This window comes from Gavia stellata, chromosome 11 (assembly GCF_030936135.1).
Source record: "Gavia stellata isolate bGavSte3 chromosome 11, bGavSte3.hap2, whole genome shotgun sequence".
NCBI lineage: Eukaryota > Metazoa > Chordata > Aves > Gaviiformes > Gaviidae > Gavia > Gavia stellata.
The window spans coordinates 9,986,062-10,008,034 of record NC_082604.1 but is presented as its reverse complement, the minus strand read 5'-3'; the positions used below and the strand labels follow the sequence as shown (position 1 = coordinate 10,008,034).

The 21,973-nt window shown below is 45.9% G+C and overlaps 1 protein-coding gene across 1 annotated transcript in view; it reads right to left on the bottom strand.

The window, feature by feature from the left end:
* The window catches only part of SGPP2 (sphingosine-1-phosphate phosphatase 2), a 37,542-nt gene extending 17,559 nt beyond the window's left edge, over positions 1–19,983 (bottom strand). Inside the window, exons 1-2 of the mRNA XM_059822900.1 lie at positions 19,771–19,983; positions 4,832–4,990 (exon numbers count right to left, since the gene is read on the bottom strand). Of these exons, the coding sequence (XP_059678883.1) occupies positions 4,832–4,990; positions 19,771–19,983 (372 nt within the window). The remainder of the gene's footprint in view (positions 1–4,831; positions 4,991–19,770) is intronic.
* Between the last annotated feature and the right edge of the window lie 1,990 nt (positions 19,984–21,973).

Sequence of the window (21,973 nt, the reverse complement as noted above, 5' to 3'; positions counted from 1 at the left end):
TTGGCTCTCTCAAGTCAGACTTCAGAAAAACAAAACCACCACAAGAAGATCAGGAAAGCCTTGTGCCTACAGAAGTATAACCGACCAACGTCCTAGGACGTTCACTCTGTCTTTAAAAGAATCTTCAGACATAAACCGTAAGATAGATGACTATCTCATGATGGGTCTAAATAAGAGAAATTTGGGCCCACAGTCTCCTGGTAGCAGGAAAAACTACTGTCACATTGATCTGGTTTATCATCTAACACCTAAAACTGAGACACTGTTACACCTTGTAGTTCTAGTGAAATACAAAAAGTTTCCGATTTAAACTTCACCTTAAATTATTCTGATTGAAATTTAGCAGTCTTGAACTGACATCAGATACACAGTGTTTACCTTAATCCAGCATCTCAGTTACGAAAGTTTCACTGGCACTTTTTCTACAAGGGTAGAGTAAGGCTACCAGCACATAGAAAATTCTCTCTCAATAAACACTTTATTGTCTTGCACATGGCATTTTCTTTTATGGACCATTTATTTTCGCATTCTGACATTTTGTAGTTACTTACCTGCCTGAATATGGTCTTACATGTTCTTATGCAGTGTAATATATGGTGCTCTAAAGTGAGTTTGACTTTCCAGTGACAATGTTTATCAGCTGTTCCAAGCTTGTTTTGGTGAAATGTTGCAAAAGCAAGAAAACGTTTTGGTGAAATGTTGCAAAAGCAAGAAAACGTTTTGGTGAAATGTTGCAAAAGCAAGAAAACGTTTTGGTGAAATGTTGCAAAAGCAAGAAAACGTTTTGGTGAAATGTTGCAAAAGCAAGAAAACGTTTTGGTGAAATGTTGCAAAAGCAAGAAAACTAACAAACACAGAACAATCACTAAACCCAGAGTTTGCTGCAAAGTGCATTTTCAAAGCAGCATCGAGGGATTCAATCGCCACACGGTAATGTCAGTGGCATCATGACTGCAGGTAAATTCCTGCTGGCTATGAAACTCCTGGTTTCCCTGAGAGCCGGAGTTCAGAGCTCACCATTCCCTAGTAACCAAAAGCTGACAGCCTTTGGAAAACTGTTCCTCTGAAAAGCAAGATGGGAAGCTGAATTGCCGTGGATTCAGACCCAGGACCTTCTCAGACTTGCTGAAGAGGTCCGCGCCCAGCACCACTGGAGGAGCCCGGGGGGGCACACGCAGCCCGGCGGGCACCCGCCTGGCACCGCCAGCACCCAAACTCTGCCTTCCTTCGGAGGTGCCACCTTCGCCTGAGTCAGCAGCTTATCGCTCCTACACACTGGCAGCTTCCACACCTGCCCTGACAAAGTCCACGCTCTTATTTATATTGTATAAATTCAAGTTTTATAGGGTCAAAAGAGGTGTGGATACATTTTACAACCACGCACCCTGAAAAAAATAACCAGAAAAAAAAATTTCCAAGCATGCTGAATAGCAAGCAGAAACTGTAACTGTTTTTTTCCAGGTCTCTACCTTACATCTGAAATTCCACACCAAAATAAAGCTTTCAACCCTGAAGGGGTGCAGAGATTAAAAAAACAAACTGAACTTCCACTTCTCAAGCTGAGATGTGCAGTAAATTTAAAGTACATTTGGGAGCTGGTTCATGTGAAGTTATTTTTCACCTCTGTGCTTCCTGGTTGAAGTAGCAAGAGTCACAGGCATCAAAGCCTCATCTGTGCAGATTCAAGAGTGTTTACTTCAAAGAGCTGGAGAAGGGAAGCAAAGACACCAGGGTACCTTCAGCACTGACCCAGCATCTTGCTCAGAGGTTTCAGGCAGTTATCTCCCTCGTCTAGCCGTAAAGGGAAAGGTAAAACCTATATATATGTATATACACACCGTGAATCCTCAGAGGAAAGGCACAGTGGAAGCACAACATGCTGCTTTAAACTCCCAAAGCATCTGGATGTGGCCACAGCCAGCGTTTCCCAGAGCCACCCAGCTAAACGGAAATCCACGAGCAGCCGGTTTTGGGGACCCGGGACTGGAGAAGACATCCCAGGACACCAAAAGTCCACTCCTCTGCTGCTGCTGAAATAAACTATCTTCATGATTTTTCTTACTGCTCTTCGCCCTTCTAGAGCTATTTCACAACCTTTGGCTTCAAGTTAGCTTATTTACAACTGCCTTGTCCACGTTTCTTCTTCTGACTGTACTTTTATTTCAAGAAGCTCCTTCCTTCCCCTGGTGTTTACAGCCAGCCCCACTCCCTCTCCGACTTCATTTTGTTAGGGACTTATCTAAGCTTTCAGTCTCTGCTCAGGAAATAGCCTGCTCCCTAATCATCCCTGGCCCCGCTCCAGTTCGAATTTATCTTTCACAAATGTGGGTGACTGGCTCTGCATAAACCATGACAGATAAGATGGCAGGAAGGTCTTGTAAACAGCATTAATACTGCTTTAATTTTTAAGGGAAGAAACTCCTGTGATTCATCCTGGGACCCTGACTCTGTCATTTCTGACTTGCAGCAGAAACTCACCGGTTTAAGCCCCCGGTAGCACAAAATGAAGTACCACACTCAGTACCACTTCTGCTTCTCCACTGTCCAAGGGTAAGCCCACTTCTCCCGTACAGAGGTCTAACCCCCTTCGTCACGACCATCCCCGCCGGCCGTGTTTTACTGGCACGTGCCCCCAGCGTACCCGTGTGCTTTGCACCAGGCTCACAAGATGATCATTGCTGGTCCACCGTCTCTCGCACTGCTCTTCAGAGCTTCACTAACAACCTCTCCTCATCCCAAACAGTGTTAAAAGAGAACTGCTACTACCTTCTCATTCAGGCTTTGCGTTCGATACCGACTCCTTTCCCCTGGATAAGAGCCTTCTGCAGACCGTGCCCGGGTGCTGCACTTGCCCCTTCATGCTCTTCCCAGCCTTCTACTGGCAGCTCTTGTCAGAGACTCTCGGGCCAGCTGGATTTTTACTTTTATTTAACATGGCTGTTCTCAGCCCCACATCGTCATCCATGCAGAAACAGAAGCATTTCTTTAAAACTCTGAACTGCAGATAGCCTGCAGATCTGCACTCCTGCTCACCACCGTGTCACCAGACAGGTGTCCTTCCAGTACTATCACCAAAACCTCCAGTAAGTTAAAAGCACAGCTTTATCACCTTAAACACCATGGCATTTCCCATGCAGCTAAGCCGATTCTGCTGTTGCATGCACAACCAAGGTCTCTACGACAGACCGACACCACTTACAGCACCGTGAATGCTGATTCCTGGTCACAGCCTGCCCCCCAGCAAACAAGCCACCCAGCTGAGCTTGCCTTAACATTAACACATAGCCTGCATAGACATTTTTAGCCATTTCACAATTACATATAATTAAAATGTTTTAAAAACATTGTCACAAGTCTGTGTATTTAAAACAGCTTCTACTTTTCCCCTTTTCCATATAAAATGCAACTCCATAACTCCCTCAGTAACTGGAAAAATAATATTAATAATCATAATATTACACGCTTGAATTCTCTAATTAAACCAGCCTAGATACGGCCAGGACTCAGATGAACTCCTTGCAAGGTAAAGGCAAGGCAAGCCTGCAGAAAGGCATGCAAGGAGCTCTAAAGAGTCACTTTTTGAGCAATATGCAAACCCAGAAGGCAGTGACTACCAATTATCATCTTCTGTGGCACGTTTCCAGAAGCAGTAGGTGTACTCCTGGCCAAAACCCAACTCTAATTATACAGCGTCCACCTACTTCTAAATTTCATCTGCAAGTTATTTTCCACGTTCTCTTTATAAAATGTATTGACTAGGATTACTGACACAGAACTACTGATGCCTTCTGTCCAAGACAGGGTGCTTTTGAACTGTATGACCCAATTCAGATTGGTTTTATTATTTCTCATCATATTCTTTGGATAAAAGACAGAATATTATTAACCAGAATTGACTAAGTCAGGGAGAAGCTTCACTGTAAAGAAACAAAGCTAGGTATCACATCCAAGTTTTTACCAAGCTTCAATTTCTTAAATCAATGTAGATTGACAGCTAAACCTCCAGGGTCTGCCATCTGCCAGAGATGCTTCCTACCTCCCTTCTTTGTTCTAAAACGGTCTTATTTGGGCAGCAAAGATCTGATCGATACCAAGATGAGCAGTGGCCGCAACAAAACAACAGCCATTCCCAGACTGAAGTGCCTGGCTATCTACTGGTTTTCAGTGCCAGATTGGAAATACATTATTCTGGATACCCCAAACCGTATTTGTGAAGGCTGAAGCAATGCTGAAGCCAGTTAATTTGAGAATGCTCTGGTGTTAACAAAAATCAATGCTTTTAAGTCTTAGCTTTCGACAGAGAATCTGATTTATTTTTTTTTTTCCCCCCTTAAGTGACTGCAGAAGCACCCTGTTTATTCCGCTGCAGCCTGCAATCCCCTTCCTATTAGATTTATACTGATTTCAACTGAGCCAGAACTATATGAACAGGTTATGCAGAAGAAATTGGGGTAAGAGAAACATTTCCTAAAATTATAAAGAAGGATCCTTAAAATACCATGATACATTGGGAAGGAAGTGTTTTCCCAACTGTTCTGTGCAAACCCTATCAAAAGCAGCTCAATCAGTTATTGGGCTGAAAAAAATAAGTCAGTGCAAGACGTAACGGAGACAAACAGCCACCCCACGTCAGCTCATGCCTCTCGCCTCCTCTCTCAGCAGCGCAATGCCTCTGCTTCATGAACGCATAAGTTACACATATAAATAACGTTGACTTTTTTGTTTGAAGGGTTTTTGTTTGTTTGAAGGGTTATTCTTACTCTTAAATATTCATTTGCTACAGTTACAGAATTAACAAGCGCATGTTTAAGTAAGTCATAGAAATACTTACAGACCAAATAATTATCATCCTTCTAGACACAGAGTGATCTATGTTCCAGTAGGTAAATGGAAGGAAAGTGATATAAAAAATCTCTTCACCCAAAGCAGCTGAAAACTTGAACAAGTAGTAGTAGAAGTAGTTCTTCACAATATACTTCTGTGCGCAACCCTGGAAATGAGAGGATTTTAGAAAGTTTTAGTGAATTACCAAATTATATCAAACATTTAAGATATTTTAACTGTTATAGTTCCCAGCCCTTAAACCAAATAATTTGTTGGAACAAGTGTCAAGAAATTAAGTTCAATTTTTATGATAAAATGAAGACTATAGTGACAGCTCAATTACATTTCCCGCAGATCAGAAATCTGTTCAAACTAATTAAGGATAGCAGTCACATTGACAAAGAGTTTCAAGAGATCGGATCAGTCTTTCCTCCAGGGGAATCAAGTATATTTAAGAAAGGGTACCAATGCATTAATTTTGACGTTCTACATCTGTAGATAAAAAGAGGCACCATTGCTTTCACAGGAAATGTGTTTTGAGATTAAAAAAGTAAACTGCAATTACCGAACCATTTAATTTAAAATTTGCCTCATTTTAGTAGGCAAAGTTTACCCTGCTAGTCCCCAAAATCTGCCGTCGGGTGCCGCTGGTAACAGCATCCTCTGAACTGCCCTCAACACCGGGCTCTTCCGTGCGCTTCCGACCCTGCGTCCCCCCACGGTGGGATGCTCATCGGATCGCCCCACGCTGTGATGCTGCGGCTGTAAGCTACAGCCCTTACGTGTGAGTTGGCTCAGTAATGACAGCTGCATGAGCTGATCCGGGGGAAACAAGGCTGCGAGCGGGCAGAGAGAAGAGCTGCCCCTGTCACCACCAAATATTCACTCCAGTATCTTTAAGAAACAACAACCAGGTTGTCTCTTTAAACATGACCAACAGATATATTGCAAACAGAATCAGGTGACACTGTTTCGTAATTTATTCATTTTCTTAAGCTACAGATTTCACTGCTCTCTGGATTTGGCAGCTAGATGATTTTATTAGATGTACCCCACCTAACATACTCGTTTTCTCTCTTCTAAAAGGCTGCACCCAGCCCGCTGGAGCTGGGAAGCCACACAACAGCGTATATTATTAAGGCCATGACTTTGGTTACTTGTGACGAGGTTTGCTGTTGCTGCCGTTCGGGACTAGTACACCACTAAGAAGCCTCCCACCCTGTTAGCAGGAGCACCATGCAGGTGAATCACATTTTATATAAAACACCTGTACACTTCAGGAAAAAGGAGATGGATATCAAGAGAGTTTTTGATTTGGGGGCAGGAGCAAGGGAGCCAATCTAGTCTCTCTCCATCTCCCCAAAAAGAAACAAATAAAATATGGAAGTTGGCTGTGTAAATATGAGATGAAAGAACTTCCTAAAGATGAGAGCTGAGAAGGGATCGTGAAGGTTTCGGCATAGGCACACTAAGTTAAGATACAGCTTTGACATAAGCTCCTAAAACTCTTCTAAGAGGAAAACTATTATGCTTGGACTTGACTGTGTAACTGATCTACCAGAGAGAAATTCTCATCCTACGTGCTAGTGAGAAAATATAAAAATTGTCTAAGGAGTCTAGACACGCAACTGTGACTCATCGTAAAAGCCATTAGAAATTCCAGTCCCTTAATCTGCTTTCAATATGGAGATGAGGCAAACTGCATGAAAACAACAAAAGCAAGATAGAAAGAAGTTGCATCCATTCAGCTATCACAGAAAAAACCCAACAACTTATTTAAATGGATTTTTGCATCAATAAACAGAAAAGATGAGTCAACGCTTTTGAAACACTGGGGTCACAGGAGTGTTCCCCCAGGTATTAGTAACAGAGGTCACAGACGAGTTACTGGCATCCCTCTAAGATAATTCAGCAGTATGCCATGGCTGGCCGAATGACAGAGCAATCAGTCTAAGTGTCTCGAGTCTCATACACCACTTAGAAAACACCCCCAGTGCAATTAGCAACTCTGATGCTTCTGTCTGAGATCCTGAAACCGTATTTGGCCATACTTACATGGCCCCAAAGAAAGCTCTCTTCTGGGATCGCTAATTCCTCAATTAAGCATCAATCTCCAACGTATTAGGAATTATGTGCTCGTGTGCTTTAGATGAAAGATGATCAGACATATCCCTAAGGTAATTCTTTTATACTTGGGCTCGTGGGATGAGGGATAAAACTTTCTAATTCCAGTAATCTGTTTTGTGGGGGAAAAAAAAAATAATTTTTCAGGTTCTAAAAGAAATCTGGAGTTAAAATACATTTCCAGGCAGAAGGCAGGGCCAAGTCTTTCCACGTGATTTTTAAAACCTTCCTTTTTCTTTCTTCTTTTCTTTTTCTATCAGAAATCACTCCCCACTTGTTTGGGTGTTTTCGTTTGGTTGGTTTTTTAAGATTTTTTTTTTTTTTTTAAAACACTACACCAGCAGTTGCGGACTGCCCAACAGGCGAGGCAGGGGACAAACAGACCACGCCTGAGACACCCGATGGTAACAGCCACACGTTAGGCCTGCAAGGTATCACAGAATCACTCCGCTTCATTTTAGGTAGTGTATGGTAATAAAAAAAAAAGGTTTGTTTTCATTCATTGTGATCCTAAAGCATTGTAAGCACAGAAAGTCCACTCCATGCACCTTTGTACCCTGGCCCACGACATTCGGTTGCAGCAGTTAGCTCACATTTACTATTTATATCCATTATATCTGCAGAAAGCAAAGACTACGGTGCTTTGTGAAGTGCTTTCCCTTTTTATTCTCATTCTAACCCCAGTGCAGGAAAAAGCCATTACAATTATTTGTGTGACTGTTTAACATCTTCTAACACTCTCAGAAATTTATTCAATCTCTGTTTTTCAATAACTCTGATCTGTAGACTTGTTTGTATGTAATGTACTGAAGTGACCTGATGCCTTCCACAACCTCTGAAGCACTTCCAGTGAGTCAGCCCCTCCATCCATCTCCATTACTATTCCGTCCGGATGACAGAAGTTTTAACGGGCAGTAATTAAGGCTGTAGAGAACGTCAGAATTTTAAGAACATTTCAGAAGCAAGATGTAATAAGCCATGACTTTCGCAGACATAGGAGACAGGTAATTTCACACAAATGACGCCTCTCATCCACTATAAAGTATCTATTTTGAAAAAGTTAACTGCTCAAATTACAAGAGACTCACACATTCATGTGAGTCTCCATAAATCAAATACTCACCTGAAGTACTGGCACAGAAAATGGCTATTGTAGGTCATCCTAATTTCGCAATCTCTGCACAGTGGTCACGGGTGGGTCACCCACCCTAGGTGCTGCCCCACGCGCACTCGAGGGTCCGAGCGCAGCCCCTGCGCTGCCGCAGCACCCACCTGACCTCCCCCGGAGCGCAGGAAGGTCCCCAAAGCCTCTCTGCGGAGCGGTCACGACAGGGCCAGCAGAGCCGATCAAACCACCACCACGGTGCCTCTTGGGAGACACTAGCACGGTGACACGGTACAGCAGGAATCCACCACTTTAGACAGCACATACATAAAGAAAATCTAGACTTTGTAGTTGAAGTAAAGGAACAGCAGCTGAACCTCTAATGTAATGGATCCAAAATGTATTTTTAGGCAGAGATATACCCCCCACAAGACCAAAAAAAAAAAAAAGCTATGTAAAGATACCCCTCCTTCCAATTTCTGTAGGATCTCTCTCGTCGAAGCACTAAACAGGCACCGGCTTTCCCTGCCCTGTCTCTAGAGACAAGCTTTGCAGCATCAGACATCTAAGGCTCAGAGCCTGACCCAGAGATACCATTAACCAACACTTTGTTCTCAGCTCTCAATTACTTTGGATCTTTCAGAAGACGTGCATGTTTAATTAAAGTTCTTGAAGTCCCTTGCTTCCCTTCCAACAGAATCGCCTTGCAGAAGATCAGGAATTTCCCTCCCAAAGCCCCTAGTTAATGCATTGGGATACTTCTCACTTACGGGAGGGATTTTTTTATGCTGCAAAAAGGCACAAAATTTAGAGAAGCCACCAAAGACCAGGCACGAGAAAAAACAAAAAAGCCCAAAATTCCCATATAGATGCTGCTGTACACAGAAAATATAAATCAGACAACTCAGTCCCACAGCGCAGTACTGTGTGGAGTATAACCAGCGGGAAAAAAAAACCTTCAGCTTTGCAGTATTCTGTATAAGCAGTCAGTTTTAAGTCACTTCTATGTTTATTAACTGTACCCAATTAATAAAACAACCTATCAACTCACAACCAAAAATTAGGTATCAGCAATCAGATTTTGGAAAATAAGAAAAAACAAAAACCATGATATCAAAAGCTTCAGCTCTTCCACCTATCTGCACAGCTAAGTGTCCACCTCTCCTGGGAGCACCAATGCTAGAAACTCACGTCTCCCAGATGAAAGAAGAGGGTGGCCAGGAAAAAGGGGCTGTGCCCCAGTGGGAGATCCTGGTGCGGCCGTGAGCCCCTCGCAGGGAGCGCTTGGGGGCACAGGACCGGTGGTGAGGGAGGAGGCAGCAAAGGAGGGATACAGACACATGGAAGACATTGCAGAGATGTCAGAGACAGCAGAGGGGAAGGCAGTAGCACACAGAGCCTACAAAATGCACATAAGGAGCCCCAAGGCATGAAAAGCTTCTCTAACCAAGCTCATCTATATGTGCAGCTTCCCACTCTGTTCAAGCGCTTTTAATCAGGTCATTATTTTCTTTTTCTTTTCCCCCCCTCCAAAATGGGATGCAGCCAGATAACAAGAGTTGTCCAGTTTATATAGCGTCCTTGTTGTTGGAGAGGCACCTAGAGCTAACTGAAACCTAAGAAATGTGGGGATGGAGACAGAAATCACGAGAAAACCCTCCTTCAATGCTATAAAGTTCTGACCAGGTCTGCTATTAGCAGAAAGGGCTTGTTGACTACTACACAACTAGGCAACATCCAACTCACAGCTGCTGCACATGCATTTATAGTGGTATGCACTAATGGCATAATGATTAGGGACATGGCCTTGAATCATCATCTGACGCAGAAGCAAGACAATCTCTGCATGAGAAGTTACAACGTGCGAGCATCAAGCCAGACAACCCTAATGCTTTTAGTAGTCTCGGGCACAAAACAAGCAAGGAGTCTAAAAATCAGGTGGACTTCTGGCTGCATTTCAGTAGTTTCTTAATTTATTCAAAACACCAAAAAAGGCCATCATGTAACGCTCTCAGCAAGGTGCTTCAGCAGAGCAGTGCTGCTGGCCATGCAGCACCAGGACGGCTGGAAGCTTCAAGGCTGCAACAGGCCGGGCTTTGCAGGACCAAAGGCTGAGAGCAGTCAAGTGGGAAACAGGAAAGGTGTGTCCAGGACTCCCACCAGTGCTGCCACGCTGGGCACAATGCTTGCCCCATCAATGTCACACCATTCATCACATCTTACATCAGCGCGTCTTCATCCAAAGTTTCCCCTTCAGACTGCAAAGGATGGTCAGCTGAGACAGGCACACGCACCTGCACGATCAACACACACCCAGCAAGCTGCAGCTAGGACGGGTCCAGGACACAGTTAAGACACCTCAGTTTATCCCTGAAGATTTCATTTTTTAAATCTTCAGATTATTTTCCCTTCCACTCTGATTAATACTCAGGAGGTAGAATGAATTATAGGTTATATTTCTATATATTGCTCTTAAAGTAACATAATTAGCCCACCTTCATTCTGTTGAAAGAACACAAGTAGATGTAACAGAATCCACCAAGTCATTTAAATATAAAGTGGAATAAAATAAGACTAGAGTTGACAAAGCACTTGTTTAGGCAACTAATAGGAAGAATCAATGAAGGAAAAAAATTGATTATGTTGTCTTCCTAATTAAAAAAAGAAAAAAGAAAAGCCCGTAAGTCTTTTTCAGAGACATAGGGGAATGGCTCCTAACGAGACTGAGATTGCTCGTGAAGGACTATGCCTGCAGTCAGCTGGAAGGACAACCTCGTGTTTCCCAAGACAGCCTAACCAAAGTCTAGTCCAGCTTGTCCACCAAGGACAGACAGTTTACACTCCCATCACTCTGACAGAAGTTTGTCTAACCTGTCCTTACCAACACCGATGGTGGAGTCTCCACTGCGTGCTCCAGGCGATCTCCCTGTGCTTTGCTCTCCTGCCACCTAGCCTGAAAATTTCCTACTGAAATTTAAACCTATGACTATTTTCTTATCTACCTCAGACAAGGAACAAATTGTTTCCTTCCTCTGAAGGCTGACACAGGAGAAGCTTGTTACAAACGTACAAAAAGGACATAACTGCTCTCTCTTCCACTGCTTAAACACTAGGTATTTCTCACAGAAGATATTTAGCATTTTTCAGACACAGCACTTAACATGCCTGTCTTGAACTATGGTGCCCAAAGATTAGACGTGACACAGTAATGCTGAAGGAATAGTCCTGCACTATTCATTCATTTTGCAGGCTGTTTTCAGAACAGCATGCCACCATTGAACCATCTCTGCCCACGATCTCCTCAAACCATTTTTTCCCTCCATGAAAGTGCTACCAAGCTTATCATTTCCCATTCTGCAGTTAAGTATTTATTACACCTGGTTGTTCAATAGGTATCTGCACCTATGGGATAGAAGTCAATTTTCAACTATACGTTCAACTTGACATGACTACTCGATTTCTGTTCTTGCCCTCCAGCCTACCTGCAGCTCTTCCTAAACTCATCTCACAGGCAGCATGCCTCTCATGCCTACATTTCCAACTAGTTACTTCCATGTGGCTATGAAACCTATTCTGAAGAGCCTCTGTACTCATCAAAAGGTGTTCTTCATGGCACTCAAACTCACACACCATTCAACTTCATATATTCCCCTCTTAGCAGATGCCTGGAGAGTTGACATCCATGATTCCTACCAGCTCATATGCTTCAGAGCTTGTGCTAGTTGCTAATAAAAAGGCAAGATGATCTGATCTTCTCCACACAGTGGCCTCATGGTATCAGAATGATATTTCAGCCCTTTTCTTCCAATATCAGAGAAACCCAAAGAGGTCTACCTTCCACCACCGTCTTCAGACTTGTGAGCAAACACCTGTACACACATCCCTGATGCAAAGGGATTACCCTTTGTCTTTATTTCCTTGCACACTCTTTATGGAAAGTTGCCCCTCTCACAGCCATTCCAGTTGCCCGAGTAACTCTTCAGACATCCAGTTCTTACACTTTTGTTTTTAATTGCTGATGAGTGTCAACAGCAGTTGCCTGCCAAGAAAGCTGCACAACACCAGCGTAAGTAGGGCTGTGTGCATCTACTTCTTGACGAGCACTGTGAAGGCAGCTCACCTCCTTCATCCTCTCAGCAAGCAACCAGCCCTGCTTTGCCAGCTAGAGATTAGGCAGGGCGGAAACGGCTGTTTCAGGTGCCCCGACAAAAATGGTGGGTGAGCTTCCCATGCACTTCAGCATCCTCCTACATTCCAGGAAGAACTGGCTGATTTGTGCAATAAGGAAATAACAGGGCAAGAGAGAAGCAGGAAAGGGAAGGGCAGAAGGAAGAGGTTTCCTTCCTCCCTGTTTTACAGTCGGAGAACAGGTTTGTTTAATTGCCTTTTAATTCACAAGAATTAGATTGCAATTTTGTGAGGTGCACCACAGAGTCTACACCTGAAAGTGTCTGAGGTAGTTATTTTAAGGGTTAGGCAGCTGTGGACAGAGGGAGGGAAAAACATGAGTTAAGAACCAGAGAAAGTAAATTACAGACAGCTCAGAAGAACAGGGACTCCAGCTTTGAAACGGAGATCAAAAAAATTCCTCTGAAACTCAACTGTATTTCATATCTCCAAAGGATGAGTGTTACTAAAAGTGTTTTTTGGACAGAAGAAGGATGCGTCACACAACAACAGTTTTCAAACTGCACAGCATTAGACGGCCACCCTGCCCACACACCAGCTCCCTGTGAGCACCACCACCTCTTATTTTTGACTTCCTGCCAAAACACATGAGTCAGAGCATTACTAGGACCTGCAAGGCTGCTAGATACCCAGGCTGCTCTCCAGAGATCTGGAGAAGGAGGAGTGGGAAGCCCCTCAACTCACTTTTCCTCCAGCACACCAGGTTTGAGGAGCTCCCAGCTGATGGGAGCTCCTCAACAGAAGCCTAACCTAACCCAACAGAAGCCTAACCTAACCCAACAGAAGCCTAACCTAACCCAACAGAAGCCTAACCTAACCCAACAGAAGCCTAACCTAACCCAACAGAAGCCTAACCTAACCCAACAGAAGCCTAACCTAACCCAACAGAAGCCTAACCTAACCCAACAGAAGCCTAACCTAACCCAACAGAAGCCTAACCTAACCCAACAGAAGCCTAACCTAACCCAACAGAAGCCTAACCTAACCCAACAGAAGCCTAACCTAACCCAACAGAAGCCTAACCTAACCCAACAGAAGCCTAACCTAACCCAACAGAAGCCTAACCTAACCCAACAGAAGCCTAACCTAACCCAACAGAAGCCTAACCTAACCCAACAGAAGCCTAACCTAACCCAACAGAAGCCTAACCTAACCCAACAGAAGCCTAACCTAACCCAACAGAAGCATGCGTGAACAGCCAAATGACCGTGGAGAGCCAGGACTTCACTGTTACATTTCTTTTCAGAGCAAAAAGTTTGTTCTCATCTTAAGACTTGGTTTTAGAAATTAACTACAGCCTGGAAATTTGACACCATAGATTAGTCACATATTTCTACCCAGCAGCATCATGAATCCAGTCAGCCTGCTTCTGCACAAAGATCAGTTTCACGGTAGAGGTCTATTTTGAGAAGCACAGAGCAGCAAGGCTTCTGGAAGATAAATGGGCAGAGTAATACCATACCATTTTCAGACAACTACATTATTATTTTTTTAATCTATTATAATCAGGCACCAGCACAGGGAGAAGTGACTGTTTCCCCAGCAGACAGTTCCATGATTCAAGACAAAGAGCAGTTTTCTAAGGTAGTGCCAAACAAGGGTTAAGTATTGCAATATGCAAGTCCCAGGTAGATGTGCTCCTGGAAGGCAGAGACCACTGTAAACGGGAAGAACATAGTGTTCGAATTGCAGCCGTGACTGTAGAGAGGCACGTTGGAGCCTCAGCAGCCAGCCAGCCCCTGGGGATGAGAGCCATAGATAAGATGTTCTCAATTCACTTGCTGCCTCATTATTAGTTGCAATTAGTGCAGGCCATGCCGATGTCAGCTCTGTTTCCGAAGGAGAAACGCACAAAGAGACCAACATGTAACCCAATGTTGCCAACAAGCGCTGCTTCAAGGATCTCTTCTGCTGCTTCAAGGCCAGGACCTCTTATGCCGCTGCACAGGTGACTCTGTGGCTGAAGCCCCCTTGGCACCCCAGCAGCCTCTCTGTGCCAGCACTGCTCAGCACAGTGCTGCTGGCACGGGTGCTTGCAAGGCTTAACAGCTCAGTCTGTGCGAGTTCACTATTCACCCTGGCACCTCACAGGTAGCGGTGACATTGGCATCACAGCCGCCCTGCCGTACATACCCCCTTCTCCTCCCTAGACCCCTCTTACAGTCTTTTGCTTTTTCTGTCCTCAGCTTCGTGCCATACATCCTGGTCCGTGGGCCTTATATTTGTCAAGGAACTGGTTCCTCGCTGCTAATGCCTCTGAGCCCTTCCCCATGCAAACATTCGATCTTCATGGCATGACTGAGGTGTCCAACACTCTTCTCCTGGAAAATACAGCATCTCAATGCACAGAGAAATGTCAATAGGGAACACTGAAGGCAATACAGCTAATGAAACCGGTTAGCATAACTAAGCAGTTATAATTACGTTAAGTCAAGCTAGCTGCAAAGGGGATAACAATGACCTGGTCTGCTGTTACAGAATGACCCCACAGCTTCGTGCGTACCAGAACCGGTAGGCTCAGGGAACTCTATTAGCAGTAGTTTGCAACAGCCAGTTGTCTTCAAAAGGAAGGATTAAACATACTTTTTTTTTTTTTTTACATCTAGTAGTAAATATTCACAAATATAGTAGTAAAATGAAATAGTAATAAATTAGCAACATAACCCTATATTAAAGTGTTCATGTACCTCTAAATCTAGACCAATAGCAGTTTACCTTGGAAAAATAAGTTACAGGTGCTAACTGTACTGAACTGATACGAAGTCCTATAAAGCAGGAACTTGAATAGCCATTTTAAATAATAATCTCATTGTTTAGACACTACCTGTACCTTCTAGACCTTGGATTTACTTGCCATAGCTGTCCATAATAACCTTCCATCATCCAGATGACCCATATATATTCCCTGCAGAGCATATACAGGAGGTCAAGTAAAAGAACTGGCTCTCCAAAGGAATCTTCCAGGGAGAACAAATTTTCTCTGGCTCCTTGCCCATTAAACCTACCCCTGTTCTCCAGAGACCCAAAGGAGAAAAACGACAGCAGATGAGCTTTTATTCTTCTGGTTGATATCTGAACTAATGGCCTAAGACATTCAGCAGCATTATAAAACAGTAAGTGGCTCACCTCCAAGTGCTGGAATTAATCCTAGGATCCTGACAGCTCCTCATTACGAGGTCCAGCAGCCTCCAAAAAGATGACTCAGGCTGTGAGCCGGGAAGCGCTGAGTCACGAAGCACCTAATCCTCGGCATAAGGACTCGGGCTCCCGGCGCGGCCCCTCGCATGCCCCCCGCACCGCCACCCACCTCGCCGGCAGCAGCTCCCTCAGCAGCAGGCACTGCCCGGCCACGCAGGACACGTATCACAATCACAAACTTTATTAGCATCAGGTGTTTCTACAGCAAGATCTAAAAGATGACTAGACACTGGTAACAAATGGCACGTGTCTAACTTTGTTTGCTGCCTGTTCTCCGGAGCGGACACCGGTCCTCTCGCTGAGCAGCAGCAAACCCAGCATTAACAGATCTACAAAGGGTCATCACATGCTACTGAATCTTGGATGCAACTGTACTGTCATCTTCCAAAGGACCATCGCTCATAGGGCTGGCCAAAACCATCAATGAAACCGTCTCGTTCATACAGACTAATGAGTCCCTTATCAGCTGCTTTCCATGGGAACCTTAAATCAAAAATCAGACATGTGCAAGAGAGACAAGCTCCCTCGGCTGCCACACCGGGTACGGGAGAGCCGAGCACGAAGTACCAGAGCAGCGGGAGCGATTCTGAGGAACATGAGCCTCGTGCTCAGCCCATCGAAATAAGAAACTGGATCTCATGTTTCTCCAGCTGCAGCTCCAAACTGAGGAACTTCCAGAAGTTCAGCTATATTCTCTAGGGAGGAGAAAGCACTAGCGCTTGAGGCAGAAGCGCTTTGCTGCCAGCTCTCCTGATGGTGCTCGTGGGCTTTTCTCACCTGCTCAACCTACCTCAGCTACTGTCAACTTACTGCTGCATGGAAAGCAAAACAACATGAAACAGAGTAAGCCAGTAATATGATTTAAAAAGGAAAATCAAGACTCTAAGGCTGATGCAAAAATCTATTCCAAGGGAACACCACAGAAGAGAGACCTTGACTCAAGCTCTAGAGCAAGTCTGCTTCAAGTTACCAGACACCCCATCACAGCAAAAGCAGTGCTGTCATCTGTGTCTTGTGAGTAATTAACTACATTTTGGGGGATTGCAATACATCTGAGACAGATGTGCAGTTTTTACCTTCCTTTTCCATTTCTGTTACCATCACCATGCTGTTATCCTGGTTATTAGCCTCCTCACCTAAGGCATGAGCAAGAACCATACAATCACTAAACATGATTGGGCAGTCTGTAAACATTACACCAGTCTGGAGTAGTTCTGACAGTTAAGGTATAACTACAGAGTAAATACAAACTGTACTCTTTCAAAGTCAGGAAGATAGATCTCAAGAGATGATAAAGCATCTGGGAAGAATGGAGAAAAACAAACAAATCTCTACTGAGAAATCTGAATAAGACTTTTTTTTTTTTCTTTGTTCCCTTTAATTCAGGCTATCAATTTGGGGAGCAAAAATACATCAGGAGGTTACAGATAAGCAGAGCTCTACTTTTTAAATACATGTAACATTTATTTGGCCACTCACTATAACACTGGACAAGTCTTCAGAAAGTTAGTCAGTATTTTTAAGTGTGCAACTCAAGGACTTCATACAGAGTATCAGGAAAAGATATCTTCCAAGCAGTTTCAGAAACAAATGCCCTGCGAAACAAACTCATATTGGAAAGGAGTACAGAAAACAAAGTAGTACTAGCTAGAGGCAGGATAATTACAAGAAGTTACTGTCTTGTCTTCCATAGTAATAAAAGCCGACAGTTCCCTCACTAAAAGCCCACGGGTTCAATAATAAGTCCAAGCCAGGGCATAAATCCAGCTAGCGTGTTGGACTAGCACCATTCTGTGTCATCCTCAGATATCTTGAGTTTTCACCTGAGGTATTAAAAAGTGTTTCTAACTGATCTGGTAACCAAGGGAACATCAAGAACATGGGCTAGGCAACTGATTCAATATTTAAGAAACACATGCAGCCCTCACTGTCATATCTAAGCACTTCATTCCTTGTCTCGTCATCTCAGGGCAGCTCCTGTGGGGCAGATGGGACTGAATTACAACGATGCAGAAGTACAGCCACTCATTGCGGTGCTGACCACTGTAATGAGGCCTTGCTGACTTCTTTTTTTAAAAAAAAACACATATAATCTGTGGGATATACATAAAAGATGACACTGATGCATCACGAGCAGCACTGCTGGCAACAAATGCATGCAGGTAATTAAAGGCCTCCTTCTCCCAGATGAACACCTGTCCTGTCTCCTTACCCTCCTGAGGGATCACCCCTCTCTCCACGCAGTATGGCATCCATCCCTACCAGGTGTGTCCATCCCATCCTGAACCACCACCAGCTGCTAACCCTCAGCTCCCTTTCCCCAGAGTCCCTCCAGCTGAGCCACCTCGGCACACGAAACGGGGAACATCCTGGGGAGATGGAGCTGAGGCAGCTCCAGCATCCGGCCAACCGTTCATGCCTTCTTCACTCACGCATGCAATTATATACTCTATTTTCACAGGTATAACCTTCTGATCATCCAAGAACTTACGTAGCAGAACCTGAAAACCTTTAAGACTACTGCATTGTGGCAGTAAAGACTAAGTAATATGAAAGTTACTAACTCATAGAAACCTTCTGTTCTAATAATACGGACTTTGAAACCCCCAAGCTTCAAGAAGGGATGCTCAAGCTGAGCACAGAGCCATCCAAGGTCACCAGGACCAAGATGCAGGGGTAGTGTTTGAGCACCTTTCTGCAAACACCTGCAGATAAGAGCAAGAAAATACCACTGTCCACAGAGAGTTTATGGCCAAGGACTTTGCTATGCCTATTAGACTCCTAAAGCCACTAGGCTCATATATCTACTTCTTTACAGATACATCAGGGCAACCCCAGTTCATTTAGCAACAGAGCAGCGACTATGGGTTTTGGCATAAGGAAGATCCAGATTCACTTTCTGCATCTTCTGGCAGGTTGCAGAAGACCCTCTTTGTATAAATGGATTTTCAGAGGCAGAAAGTCTGTCTTTACGATTCTAGCACTTCATTGAAACATTGTTCAAGCCACTAACTCCCATCTCCATTTTCTTTGGGTTTGAACCCAACTTTCACATGTTTCAGAAGTGACTGTCCTAATTATGTGGAAACAAAACCTTCTGCTTTTATCTCCAGGTCTCAGGGAGTCTTACCCAGGACATATTCACCCTTCACATAAAGGAAGTCATGTCTTATTTCGTGCAACTCAAAACAATTGCTCCGGGTGAATGGCTCGGTTCACGGAGCAGTAATTTGGATGAGATTTTAGTATCAATACTGTTACATTAACCATGTTACTGTTCAAAAGCAAGTAGTGAAAATAAGTCTTGTCATGAATTATCTGCATAATTTTCTTAAAATAGTTTGCTGTTGTTCGTTCAGAAGGGAACAGACTGAAGGACTACCCCAGTTTTCCTTATCTTCTAATTGCGAAAGAGTCAAGCAGCGGCTGATGAAGAACTTTAGATGCTTGAAGTGGAAATCCAAGCACGAGATGTACAACAGGGAAGGGTAAAATAGTACGAGAGGGGAGGAGTGGCAGGGCTGCAGCATTCCCGGCTGGCCCGTGTTTATTTTGTGGGTAGAGTTTGGAAGACCATTATCACACCTCCTTCCCAAAAGGCACCACAAAGTGATCTGCTAATGACTTCAAGTCATTACAGTAAGAGAAAAAGCAGGTCATCCAACCTGTACACATCGGTTGCGTCATGCCCTTGCCTGTTCCCTTCAGATACACAAGTGAATTACAGGCCGTGCCGTAAAACACCGGCACCTGCCCGGCCAGCGGCGAGCGCGGCCCGTCTCCATCCGGACCCCCGCGGCGACAAGCAGCGAAGAGGCAGCACGGGCCCGGGCGGCAGCAGCGGCCCAGCTACGGGCAGAGCTCTCGCCGGGCCCAGCCTCGCCCCGCAAGGAGCCGTGGGTCAGCGAAGCGCCCCAACAGGCGCACCCCCGGAGGGGAGAGCTCCACGGTAAATGGAACCGCGCTCCCAGGCGCTGCCTGCGGGAAAAGGCGCGTCGCGGGTGAGGCAGCGCTGCTGCAGGGCTCCCGCGGGCACCGCTGCAGGCAGACCCCCGCGCACACCGATTATCGCATTTCGGGGGCGCCAGCGACGGGGGCAAGCGGAGAAGCCCAGCAACACCTCCCCGGCGGGGCCGGGATGATGCCGGGCTGCCGCCCCGCGCAGCGCTCCCCGGCCCCGGCGCCCCCTCGCAGCCCGGCCCCGCCATCCCTCCTCCCGGTCCGCGGCGGCACAGCGGGGGGACACCGCCCGGGGAGCCCCGGCGCGCACGGCCGCGGGGGGCGGCTCTGCTGAGTCACGGCCGGGCCCGGCCGCCCCCCGCGACACTCACCTGCGGGCCGCGGCCGCTCCGCACCCCGTTGGGGGGGCCGCGGCCGGCGGCTGCCGGGCGGCGCTGCGCGCCCGCGCCATTGCAGGCGCCGCGGTCCCGGGCCCCCTCCGCGGGGTCGCCGCCGCCCTCCTCGCCGGCGGGGAAGAGCCCGCAGCAGCGCTGGAAGCGCGCCACGGGCTGGGAGCTGCGCAGGGTGCCCAGCAGGCGGGCCATGCTGCCGGCAGCCTCCGCGCTGCGCCGCGCAGCGCCCGGGCGGCCGCGGGGCCGCGGGCAGGTGCGTCCCGTCCCGCCCCGCCCGCCAGGTGCGCCCGCCCCCCGCCCCGGGCGCCCTCCGCCCCGCCCCGCCCGCACAGGTGCGGCGCCCCGCCCGGGAGCGCCCCCTGCCGGCCGGGCCGTGCGCCCCCGTCGCCCCCCGCGGTGCCCTCCCCCGGCGGCAGTAGGAATCTCAGCAAGTTCCTCTTTGTCGTTCCTCCTCCCATGACGACCCTGATAAAAAAAATGAATATAATCTACCTGGGGATAAAGACAGCCCCCGTTCTTAACCTGAAGATAAAATGCCTGAATCGCACCAAGAGCTTGGGGATTTCCCCGGAAAACACTTAAACGCGGGTGCCATGAAAAGGCAGGCGAGGGGGACTGCGGGGAGAGCCTCCTCCCTTCCTTACGCTCGCACTAGCACTCACAGTCCCGCTCCTCTGGATGGAAGGGCCACCTGCGCTCGTCTCCCATCAGTTTCCCTCCTGGGCGTAAAACGTACCCTGGGCCGGCCCCAGTTTCATTTTGTCCTGTCGTGGAGCCAGCACTTATTTTTTCTCCTGAGTATTTACACATAGATACTGTATACACACACATGTACACGTACACATCTAAGCACACATCTCCAAGCGTTTTCTCCCTTAAATACAGCTATGGAGTTTCCCATAGAAAGAGAAAAGTTACCACTTGGAAGATACCCCTCAAGCTCTGGGGCTGCAAAACTTGCAGTGAACGATACTTGCTGATTTCTGCCCATGAAACGTTAAGGACCTTAGTTCTGTCGGTATATTTGTTTTTTTAGAACAGCCCATTTCTATCCCCAGAAATACATTTTGTATGAAGCTTGCAAAATCATCATTCCCTCCATGTAGGCTCATTGCAAATTTCTTACTTTTTGCCCCCTCTCAAATACCACAAATGATCCAGAATTGCATCCAGCCCTTTTTTTCTAGAGCCCTTGAAAACCAAAGCCGTGCTCCTTTGCTTTTGAGATAGTCGGTTTGCCGCTGTGTCACAGCTGTGGGAGACGCTCACCCAGGCTCTGCGAGTGCCAGCGCTCTCGAGGCGGCAGGGTCGTCTCCTCACCCAGCCCCAGCTCGGGGCAGGCCAGCTCCGCGGCCGTGGTCTCCTTCACCCCCGTCCAGACTCTAGGGCAGAGTCCATAGAGCCCATCTAATTGTTTCACATGATTCATTTTCTTTTATCTTCTCAAAATGTAATCTTGTGCCATTCGAGGTTTGCCCAGCCACAGCTCCAGGTGACATCATGTTTCAAGTGCTTTCCTCATTGCTCGTGCGCGCACGCACTCATCCACGGCCGTGATGACAGGGTTGCAGCTCGCTTGTTGGCAGAACCAGTTCACGCAGGCTGAGGAGGGAGGCTGCCCGTTCCGGCTTGGTTCTATGTTTATATTGTTTACTTGCAGGAATTATTCATCGTTTGCTTCTGGTTTAGTTTTTTAATGGATGTATAATTTTATTAGGTGCACTCATAAGTATCTGGGAAGATTTTCTGTTCTTTTTCCTGTTTCTTGGATATGTGAAATACCCACAAGTGTGGAATTTCAATTAAAAATTGCATTTATATTGCTTAATTCCTTCTACATAGACTGACTTCAGTAGAGCTAGATGAGAGATGAGTTTGGTCCATAGTTCCTTCATGGTTATTTTCATTGTATTACAGGAACAGCCTTCAAAATTATTTCATTCTTATTTTATCCACCTTATACGACAACGCGTATGAGAGTTTTTAACATGTTAATTTGAAGAGTGAAATTACAGCCCTGCCAGTGCGGCTGGGAGTTTTGCCGCTGATGCCGGTGAGATAGGATCTCATCCAGAGACACTGCGTAAAGCAGGAAAGCAGGAATGAAAGGGCACGGCCAGGGCCAGCACCCTATAGGTATTTTAAAACAGTTCTTTGTCAAACACAAGTCAATATTTATCTG